Raw genomic sequence first — 12006 nt, 5'->3', positions numbered from 1 at the left:
CCCTTTTATTGATCAAAAGGCATTTGAAGTTTGTGCCGTTTTCATGCTGATTAGGGAGAAGAACTGACAAATACAATAATTTTTAAAATAGTAAAGCTTTTTTTAATTAAAATTGGTAGATTTTCACCTATGCAACTTTTGTTGGCCGTAACTGTTGATTTGGCTAAACTGACGGAATTGATGAGACTCTCGTCAATTTTTAAAAATGTTTGATCTCCTGAAGCGCCAATCCATGTCGCTCTTCGACCGTATCTGGAACCTATGTTGGGTATAGGTGTTGGTATTGCATACCATGGACATTTGAGATCACGATATCTGGAAGCGTGGCTTTGACCAGGTTGATTAACATCTTGGGGAGAAGTGGGTGGTGGAAATCTGCCTAGTTGACCCTTCTGTAAAAATAAACGACCCTTTAGATTTACGAAAGTGGAAAGCGATTGCAAGAATTTTTGACCTGATAATTGCCGAAAGTGTAAACTTCCCCTTTTGCTGTTAGAACAACAGTGTGGTTGCTCCCTGCTGCAATTTGGACTGCACTGCACGGAAGCCTGACTAATTGTATATTAGATTTTGTAAGGATATCTCCACATCCCAACTGACCAAACTGATTTGATCCAAAGCTATAAACCTTGTAAAGAAAAGTTATAAAACGTAACATATAGAGTGAAGAAATGGTTATTGAATTCATTACCTGTCCATTTTGTAACAAGAGAACGCTATGATGCAAACCGCAAGCTATCTGAATAATGGGACTGTTACATGGTAACTGAATTTTTGCTGGAGGAAGGGATGTTATACGGTTTGTGTCCCTTTCAATGTCGGATCCTGTTTGATCTTTACCTGAAATTAAATACTCGTGTTCATAAATCTTGTATTTGCCATTGAGCAACGGAAACAATGACGAAATAACGAGAAACCACCCATTAAATAAACATGTAGATGAAAATTGTAATGATTAGGTTACTATTACAATTTTTAATCATTCGTCAATGAGTATGTACATTTTCGCCGAAGTGGAGTCAAATTATATTATCGTTCATTTATTAAAACATTCTAAGGTAATATCTCAACTTGAAAAAAGTAAGTGATGATTTGGAACCACGTTACTAAGAAGAAGTTAATTGAATAAGCCATTAGGTTAGAAGTTTCAACAACACGACTTTTTAAGATAGGGATTATTTTCTACTATTTTTCTATTTTTCATATTTTTAATGTCAATAACTTCCCAACTCAGTTCTCTTAATGGGTGGTGAAATAAATGTTCTTTAAATCTGACTAATTTATTTTTATCATTCAGTTTCAGAAAACTTCATTGTTTGATTGCGTCAAGCTAGCAAACATTCCTAATGGTTATTTTTTCTTTCGTTGAACGCTTCAATTGCTGGGATAATGAGGTCTTTTATAACCCCAACAGCAGTAGACTGGATAAACAATTTTTCAACCAGAAAGAGATCTTTTGGTAGTAGTTAAATCTAAGGTGACTTCTCGTAGATTGTTTTTTTTTTACTTGATTAAATTGCTTGGATATTATTTATTATTTAATAAGAGAATTCTTTACATTGTTGGTCCATATTACCAAATCACGTTAGCAACTTTGTCTAGCTAGTAAGTAATTATCCTAAATTATTTGATTAAAATGTAAGAGCTGTTAGGTTTGAGCATCCACTGCATCAGTGTGCTGTGATGTAGGCAATCAAAACAGAATAATTTTTATTATCATTTTTGTTTTAAAATTCCTTACTATAGTTTCGACAAACTGCATTATCATTATCAAACGGATGATTCAAATGGAATTAATAGAAACAACCAAATGTAGTAGGTATTTATTCATATTTAATTTGGAATTACCGCTTATTCATTGAATAACTGCGATAATCTTAAAATAAATATAAATAAATACCTATATATTACACATGTGTATTATTTATTCTTTTTTTTTTAAATCATCCGTTTGATAATGACAATAGGTATCTACAATTTATCTAAATCTGTAGTAATGAATTTTGAAAATGTGGCGATATTATCTTTCATTACATTTTGATTAAATTTTGTACATATTNATCCATATATATTAGTATTTATGTATATATGTTTAATTTTGTAAATAATCCTTTTGAATACGTTCAGGTAAATTTGGTTTATTCGTAAATATGCACATTCTTACAAAAACATTCCTACCTTTTGTTCTCCCGAGATAAAAATGTTCAGTCTCTCAGTCTCTGAAAGCGAGATTCGAGCCTCCGTCTCTTATCGAGTCTCTCAGGTGTCGCTGAGAGAGACTGTCGAGATACTCCAAAAAACTGTTTAACGTCTCTGAACGAGAGATTCGAGTCGTTCATAGAGAGATCCTCATTTCGTATCCAGTTTCTGAACGAGAGACTCAAATCTCTGAACGAGAGACTGGAATCTGTAAATTAACAATTTTATCGTTCGAGTCTCTCATACAGAGACTGTGAGAGATCCATAAAAACACCTAGACAATAACTGAGAGACTGTGAAAGACTGTGAGAGATGCTCTCGGAGACGCTGAAAGACTCTGAGAGACTGAAAGTTTTTGTCTAGGGCTTTCATTACTGTTCTATACTCTAATGTAATTTCTTTTGTTCACATTTCTATACTTCACTAAAAACCTGATAACATTTCAGTTTCAGTTGCTAGCCGCATGACGTCTAATATTCTAACTCCTTAATTACATTTTCATGATAGATTACTTCGGTACTTTTGGATTTACGTCCTTTCGCTGTATTTCTGAGTAATAATTATTCCAGATTTCACAACCTTCTTGTTAGTTTCCTAACTTAGTTTAACCACTTCTAGATCCTCCCTTATTTTTCTTTCTAACAATTAACTCCTACTTTTTAGACTTGGTAATACTTCATCTTTAATATTATAGTTAGTTCCTCTACAGTTCTGCGACAATAACCTTGATCAGAATTCAACATGTCAACCTGAACAACTGCCTTTGTATTAAAAAATACCTTTATAGTTAATTGTGCGTTTCATTAACGCTAAAAAAATAAGGTCTATAATAAGCAAAGTAGTGTTATTTTTGTTTATCGTTAAGATTATTAGATTATTACAGAGTGACAATTAAATCAATCCAATATTTACCAGTTAAACTATTTTGCCTTGTGGCAGCTGCAGTGGGATTTGCTCGATGTACTGGTGTACTTGGAATAGGCATAAGAACAGGGGACGATCTTATTGATTTCAACTTCGGCATAATCTGACGACTTGGTCCTGCAATTGATTTTCTACCTCTACTTTTTCTATCATCCGTTCTAGTCTGCAACTGATATATCTAATATAAAAACAACAAAAAATTTTCATGGAATGCAATGACAGGTATCTAATACACTTGCCTAATTTAAGCATTTAAAAAAAAATGTGAACAGAGAAATTTTAATCCTTATTTCAATCATGTCTACACCTACCGGATCTTGCATTTTGACTTTTTGTCGACTAGGTAGAAGTTCCTTAACTTTATCTCGAAAAATAACGTCGAGTCTCATCATTCCTGATAAATCTGCTGCACCACTTGGTCCAAGGATTGCCAATTCAGAATTATCGATATTTTCATGGGCGCATATACGACAACAACCACAAACGGCACATCCACTATCTCCTTCCCCACACCCGCATTCTCTACAAAAAAACTTTTGCGTGTACTTCATTCCCACCAGCTATTAACGCTGGTGGACGGGTAGTCTTCCCATCATACCATCTAACGCAAATCCGAAAGATATGGGGAAGACCTTCTTCAACCTTTTGGGAATTGTGGAAACGGGTGGGAGGTGATTGAGGAGAGGCAAATGTAATGGACAGACAGACATAAGAGATCAAAAAGACTTTATTTATAAAATATTACTGCCCCATTTGCTTAAATGATCCAGGCCACAACAGCAGACCCGGAATTGAACCGGTGTTCATCCGAATTCTAAACAATGGTCTAGCATTACAGTTAGAGTACGTACGAGATAAGAAATATTAAATTAAAATATAATATACTCTATCAAGGTAAAATATACGCAGAGTAAAATAAATAAAATCATTGTGAACTTTCTTCAAGTGTTTTTTGCCACTATTTTTAAGAAATATTCAATGAATAGGGCCGTCGAGAGGAGGCTAGGAATGAGTGGAACCCCTTTAGTCTCAAACTTTTTGAGGGAGTCAAACATTCGCAACTTTAGGTAAAGGAATTTGGAAAAATTGGTGCTTATAATCGGTCTACCAAAAAGTTAACAACTTCCTTACTGTCCAGGTTTCCTGTCAGGTCTCATCGATGATAAGCAGCTTATTGAATAGCCAGTACATTCTCTACAGACTGTGCACACCATGCACATGTCGTGCTTCCATTGATGAACTCCCGGAGGACACATGTGGTCTCTACTTGAACACTCTGCGTTATTACTATCCGAACTGCTGGGCCTATTTTCTACATCCTCCTGATTAACAACTTCCTCCAAGTCCTCATACACTTCCTGCTCATCGTGACTAGTTCCACCAGTCTCCATCGCAGTGATATTGGAAGCATTACCTGTATTAATATATTAACTGATGTACTTTCGACAATTTCGAATGGCGAAGTCAGATGATAATCAAAAACAACCTGAACCTCATGTATTTCAAATATCCTGTTTAAGGAGATATTGGTATGAAATAATCATAAACAAAAGTGAAAAAAAGCTTCACTCAACAAGCAAGTTAATATAATATCTGTTTATGAGAGTTTATCGCCATCTACTGATATCTGCCGTTAACCAGACTATTTCACGTTAGGCAGGGCTTTACTTAAGTCTTCAATTGAATCGACAACGCGAAGTATATATGTGATACCAAATTAACAAGAACATTATAAGTTCTTGGTCAATAATTTTGGCTTGTGATTTCGATCCAATTGGATCTCATATAGAAGACGATTTACAGAGGCTGCCTGTGGACCTTAAAACTAAGGTTGTCAGCACTGCTTCCCCGAAATGAGTGAAAAGGTCGAATCCTTATAATAAAGAAGTATGGAAGAGGTTCGCCAATGTAACAAGCGTGTCAAGGGTCAGAAAAAGGTTACGATCCAATAAACCCTAAATAGTTTACCGGTGCCGGAGTGTAAGGAATCTTACTGAGAGGGAGAATAGTCCCTCGAATATCTGACTAGTACTACGGGAGACCCGGGAACTCTAGGTTGAAAATATTTCTGATTGTCCGCCCGTTTGAGGTTGGACTTATAGTGGTAATGGTTAAGTACATCTCCCTCGCTGAGAGGGAGGAGATGTAGCTTGACGGGTGAACGGCGTATATCCACAAGGGTGCTAAACCTGCTAAGCCTGGTAGCGATTAGACAAGAACGTCCACACCAAAGAATTCCAGGGGTATTGTTCATCTCCTAGATAAAACTGGTAATGATAGCTTGAGTCTTCGTGCCCTGATTAAACGTATGACAATCCCTCACCCAAGGTGGCTGTGGTGGATAAGAATTCTCACGTTAATCTAAATAAATCGGCAGTAATTCACCTACGGCAAGTATGACAATGATCAAGAACTTATACTGTTCTGAAGCCCAACTTAGCTGTCATCTTTGAAGCTTTTTGATATGGCAGGATATATGCTCGCATGATACCATCTACATGCTCCTAAGTTTATTAGGATTGAAAACATGTATCAGAAGATGTACAGGTATGAAACCTACTTGTACAATAAAATTGTCTTCGTCTAGTCAAAAAGAATTTACTTGCAGCGTCCTTAAATTATCAAGGACGAAAAAATGCAACTTATTATTCGTACCTTCTCGAGCACTTGCCACAAAATCCCTTCCACATTGATACTTGTTATTAATTCCAAAAGTGTAAACCTGTCCTTTGCTGGTAAGGACAACCGCGTGAGCTTTTCCTAAAGCAACTTGTACTATAAATTCTCCTTTCAAGTTACAAACTAAGCCTAAAACACCATAAAAAATTCTTATAGTGCCCCTAGTTAAATTGCGAAATGCTTTTGAAACCTGTAGAATGATCTGTGTGAGAGTTGTCTTTTCCAAACATTAGAAGTTCTCCATCTCTTGTTACAAGAGCTGTCGAGCCGCTGTTACAAGCTGCGTATACTACAAAATGTCCGTCGACTTTTATCATTTTCTTTGGTTTCGTTGGTTTTGGTTGGCGTCGAATTTTGTTTTGGTCTCCATCTTCACCTCGCCTGGCAGTCCCTAAATTACAATAAGACATGCAACTAAATATGCATAATTTCCTTTGCGTTAGATTTTCATAATTATTGAATTGAATTATTATATATTGTTAAGCCTTTCTAGCTTTACGGGTAGTAATAGAGAAACGATAGAGAAAGTAAAGAGTGCTTACATAGGATTCGTATATTTAGAAAAAGCTTCTGACAATGTTAAATGGGATAAAATGTTAAACATACTTAAAAATGTAGGCATGAGTTACAGAGATTGAAGAGTGATACTTAGTTTGTAGAAGACGCGATCAACCTTATTAAAGACGGTACAACTGTAGGAATTAGTATGCTTAGATTTGCAGATGATATAGCAGTATTAGCATCTAACAGGGAGAAGTTAGATATAGCTTTAAATAAAATGGAAGAGGTGTTGACAAAACAATATTGTATGAAAAAAAAATAAAAGTAAAACAAAATACTGGTATGCAAGGGAAGAAAAAATAGGGAAAGAGCGAATAGAAAGATAGGAAACGAAAAATTAGAAAAAGTGGCTGATTTTAGGTATTTAGGAAGTCAGATAGGTACGTTAGGAAGGAGTATTGGGATATAAAGCAGATAGATAGACCTAGAATAAATTATTGTTCGCAAATAGTTAAGGATGTGGGTTGTTCTAGTTTTAGAAAAATGCGAAGATTAGCTCAGAATAGGTAGGAGTGGAGGTGCGTGTACAACCAGCCTTAGGACTGACGACCTTACGATGATGATGAAAAGGACAATGAATACTATTTCGTAGAAAAACTCAAAAGTTTTTCGCAAAAGAAAATGAACCATCTTATCTTTGTTATCTTGGGCTATATTATCAATCATATTTCATTAGAATATAAAAGAAATTCGAAGAAATTGCTAATGATTACAAGTAATTTACATCATTAATTTTGATGTGTTTCCCATAAAACATTTACGTTTTTTATAAGCAGATGGATCTTAGTATTAAACATAAAAAGTACATAGCTTGCAAGGGTTTTTAAAAATATTTGAAGCTTGATGAAATACCTGCAAAAAACACGGATCCATCTTCAGTCAACAGAATAGCATGCAAACCATCGTGACCCACAGCAACGTGTGTCACTTTGGGTGCCTTTGTCAGAACTAATTCAGACCATTTCCCATTTCTTATACGAGTTTGTTTAATACCAAGCGAAGAAGCTTTACCGCAGTACAAAACCTTATTACAGAAATAAAATTTAAAACAATTCCAATGCCATCATTAAACATATAAAGTTATACTTTTCCTGACGAAGTCCTAATCAATCCAAATTCTTTTCCTGCGCAGATAGACGCAATTTCATCATCAGTTCCAGTGTTAACTACTTGAGAAGCGCCATCTTCTTCAAATGGAGCAGTTCCAAGAATTTCCACACATCTATGGGCTAATTTTAAGGGAAGTTCGTTCACTAGGGATGCTGGTATGGAATTCGGATTCAGTGTTCTTACCACAAAACCATCCTTAAATAGTCGAATAGTTTGGTAACTGAATTTGGTTAATTTAAGTGGTTGGTACTCACGTCTTTGGTAGGAGAAATGGTACCTAAATATTCTCCGTCAGAAAAAATAACGGAACTAACGGAGTCTCGGCTGTGTAAAGGGAGTGAGCCACAAATGAGTAAACCTTGTCTTTCTACTGTTAGGAATTCTCCACCTCTTCTTCCAATTAACTTTAGATATAGATTTTCCTAGTGGATGGAACATGTATTTAATATTTTTGTCAATCGTTTAACGAATTGTTACACATATTTTTCTAATAATTATCCAGAAAGAGAACTGAATCAAATTGTAAACTCAGGGAAACTAAAATTCATTAGATTGTGATCGACTAAATAAGTCTTTGTCAACACGAGTTACAATGACAAAGACTTGGGAGGTCGAAATATTTGCAGAATATTAAAATTGGATAATGGAAAAATGGAATGAGATAAGGAGAAACTTTTAAACAATTATTATTCCTTACATAAATCACTTTATTGTTCCTTAAGAAATTTTTTGATTATTAACCGTGAGGTAAATATTCTTGGGATTCTAAAAAAGTTTCTGACATTCAAGGAAAAGGCCTGTCTTACATTATTATATCGACTTGATCAGTGGTTCGTAGAGACTGCCTATGGCGTGCTGATGAGATCTAATAAGACCGAAATCGCAATCTGTTGACTTTTTTGTAATATATTTATTGATTTTTTTTTACTACAGCCTCAAGTGGTTTGATTTTCGGATTTTGGTTTGCCATTTTAGACTCCTTTGATCAGTAATTTTTGATTAGACTCGCATTTCGATAAAGTTTAATTTAATTCCCAATTGTATTAAATGAAGAAAATACTTCAAATTTGTGGTTAAATACTAATTTAAAATGATTTGTTTCATCTTTACTGTATATCAAGCATGTATATAAATGTTTATTACATTTGGAAAACGAAACTGCAATTAACAATTATTAATTTCAATTTATACAATCGTTGTCGTTTTAACTGGTTTCTATTAAATTAATTAACCAAAAGCATTTAAAATAGAAATTTATCGTTTCGTTTCAAAGTATAAATTATTTTCTTTAACTAAAAAATTCATTATGCAGTTGACTTCATTTAATTATAATCATATAATTTATTTAGGTGGCATTAGTTTAGTATGTTAACAATAATTTATTGTTATAGATTTATTGTTTAGGTTCATATATGTATTTTAATGTGCATTTAGTATTAAAAACATAAAAATAAAGACTTCACTAATTGCAAGTGCTCAAAAGCAACACCAAATTAAAAAAAAGCAGAATAAATAGAAAATAATAAATAAAAACTGTTTAATTAAATAACTGCAATACAAATGTGAACTACAAAAATAAAAATAAAAATAAGCTTTATAATACGTTTTTTATTATCAAATGTAACCCTTACCCCACAAAATACAAGTGTTCCTTTATCGTTTGGATAAAAATCCGGTTTATAAAAATAAACGTGTCCCTTTATAGTTCCTCCATAGCCCGAACCAATTTTGAACAGTCCTTTGTTGGTAAATAAATACAGGTACTGTCCATCACTGGCAAGAGATTTTAAGGCGAGGGGCGAACTATGAACTTCAGAGGGGATTGCTGCAATAAAACTATCAATTTTTGAATTGTTGGGAACACCACAAGTTAACCAATCAGGTCTTGCAACCTTTCCCAATAACACACTTTGGATACTTCGTTGTAAAGATGTTAAAACAGCTGGCATCTACGAAAATAATTTAGTGAAAATATCGGAGCATCCACAAAACAAGAAAAAAAAGCAGTGTTCGGTGTCGATATGTTTCCTTATTTGTATATTTTCAATCGTGGTTTTAGTTTGTATTTATTTTTCGTATATATCTGTATGTTATGATTTCTGTTACCAATATTTAACATCCAATTGGGCATACAAACAGCTTTGGGGCCTCTATATTACACCCTTCAGGTATCAAACGTTGGGAAAATCTCATTCGCTAACTACGTCACGTCTGGCTTTCTCTGGGTACCTGAAGGGTGCATAGCAACAACCAAAGCGTTGACCAAGGGGTCCGTTTTACTTTCTATGGTCGTTTCCTGTTTTTGTGCAGACTATTTAAGTCCTGGACAACAAAATTCAATAGAGATTCCAGTTGAACTACACCAATTAAAGTCAAATTTTATTCAAGGCCTAAAATTGATTCAATGCAAGTAAATGCCAAGAATTTTTTTAATTCAATTTTAAGTTACCTTGTGTATAGTACAAACCCAATCATTTTGTGTAAATAGTGTAAATAAATTGTATATAGAAAAGCAGTCTTTTAATATTGAAGTATGTAAGCAAAAGAGCCTTCGGCGGGATTCCGCCACATACGTTATCAAAAGCAAATTCAACTCAAACAAATACTGTTTGAAAAAATTTACTTAAGTAGCTTACAAGCCTCTGTCATGGTTTTCATTAACTTATACAGTAAAACTTATAGTAATTCTTTGAGACTATGTTCATATCCAAAGTTTACCCAAACAACAAAATGTCATCAAAATATCGTTAGAGCTACAGAGTGGGTCAATTAGACCAGAGCCCAATTTATGCCCCTCCATATTGTTGCGACATGACGCTCAAAGAATTTTTATTTACTACTCCTTATCAATAACAACAAAAAGAAAGTTTCTGCTATATTATACTTTCCTTCATATTGCATGACTTTTGATGCTTTTGATTTTAGATCAAGATAAGTAAATGTACGACTCTAAATCGTTAACATCCATTAGTAAATCAAGAAAAGATAGTTTTGCAATAAAAATGGTTTGGCATTTAGGATTCCCATACCAAAGACATTGCTTAAGCCCAAGTTTAGAATCGTTAGATACTCACTTTTACATTTTGAAGTGCAAGTGCTCTTGGACACATCAAGAGTGCTGCTGTGGCAGATAAGAATTTTCCAGTGTTTCCTCTTACCACGACTAAAGACAATAAACAGGAACATGCTATTGCTGTCAGATGAGTTCCGTCATTTGCTACAGAACTCTCTGGTCCGTGTAATGTAGCTAAATCAAGTAGAAGTTCGAAAAGAGGATCAATTACCTCGACTGGCTCGGATTTCAACCCTTCAGGACATTGTCCTTGCAGAACATCTAAAAGTGCCGAAAGAGCTTTTGAACAAAGAGAAGGATGCGAGGATCTGCTTTCTTTTATAAGTTCAAAAACTGATCTTAGTCCAAAACCGACTATTTTGGAAACTTTAACCGGTACATAAGTGGAACTTGTTTGAGAATTATCTTCTGTATCGCTGTCCATTTCGTTATTGCGATCGTGTAAAGTGGCCACACAGCTGCTCTGAAGATATTCTTGATTTGCTTGCCGCATCCATCGGTCGAGTACCGCCAAACGTACCGAAGCATACACGGCAAAAGCTGATGGATTGTTTGGCAATTCGATTTCTGGCGGAGAATGGAAATCATTGTCGCACGAGAGCTCAAACTTTGACTTCTGTTTGATTTTAGTACATTTTTTCCGCTCCTTCTTAAGGTCTCGCCTTTTCCTGAAACAACAATAACACTTGTACCGGTTAACACGTTCTTAAAATTAAACATTTTAGACGGGTTGATACGCACTTTAAATTTTCCGAATAAACTCGGTACATATCATGAAAACTTTGGCTGAAATCGTGCTCTGGCAGCATGTTGATTTTGTACTTTTGCGAGGGTGAGTTTCGGCATGAATGGAGGGTCACGTTAGAGATATCGATTTGCTAAGGGGATGATTCATCAAGCTATTATACGATCTCATATGTTAGTGTTAACATTATTTCACGAGTTATTTACATAAAACATGCGCAGTGGATTTCCAAAATACATTGCATGTGAATTATCTATTAATTTGTTTTTGTTTTCGAATTTAAATTTAAAATTTTTTAAACAAACAACCTTTCTTAACAACACCTGCATTTAAAGCCATCGCCGTTAGATGACGCCAACATCAATAAAATCCGATTAATTTATGTATTAATTAGGACTTGTGTTTTAAAACTGAATGCAAGATGGCGCTAGCAGTATCCATATCGATTTGATTTATACGATACGCGGTATATTTCACAAAGTTATTTATACTTATTTCTGATTTTGTCAAACAAAAAGTTATTCAAATTGTTGCTGTAATTTAAAGAAATAATTTCTATACATTTATTACATCAGTCATATACTTTATATGTATTTTAATGTGCATTTAGTATTAAAAACATAAAAATAAAGACTTCACTAATTGCAAGTGCTCAAAAGCAACACCAAATTAAAAAAAAGCAGAATAAACAGAAAATAATAAATAAAAACTGTTT

The 12006-nt window shown here is 34.3% G+C and overlaps 1 protein-coding gene across 1 annotated transcript; it reads right to left on the bottom strand.

The window, feature by feature from the left end:
• Positions 1–7: 7 nt before the first annotated feature.
• Positions 8–11394, bottom strand: LOC108735179 (E3 ubiquitin-protein ligase MYCBP2-like; the record flags this gene model as incomplete). Its single annotated transcript, XM_025977443.1, has 15 exons — positions 11288–11394; positions 10548–11214; positions 9105–9422; positions 7728–7895; positions 7450–7668; positions 7216–7387; positions 5993–6193; positions 5779–5931; positions 4255–4537; positions 3435–3645; positions 3112–3301; positions 692–840; positions 455–628; positions 128–392; positions 8–63 (listed from the first exon to the last, which is right to left on the bottom strand). Coding segments are annotated over exons 1-15 (3294 nt in total), but the record flags the coding sequence as incomplete, so codon positions are not given.
• Positions 11395–12006: the final 612 nt, after the last annotated feature.

This window comes from Agrilus planipennis, unplaced genomic scaffold (assembly GCF_000699045.2).
Source record: "Agrilus planipennis isolate EAB-ADULT unplaced genomic scaffold, Apla_2.0 scaffold27, whole genome shotgun sequence".
NCBI classification, from domain to species: domain Eukaryota; kingdom Metazoa; phylum Arthropoda; class Insecta; order Coleoptera; family Buprestidae; genus Agrilus; species Agrilus planipennis.
Note: the sequence above shows the minus strand (reverse complement) of the source record. Positions and strands in the feature narration are given on the sequence as shown.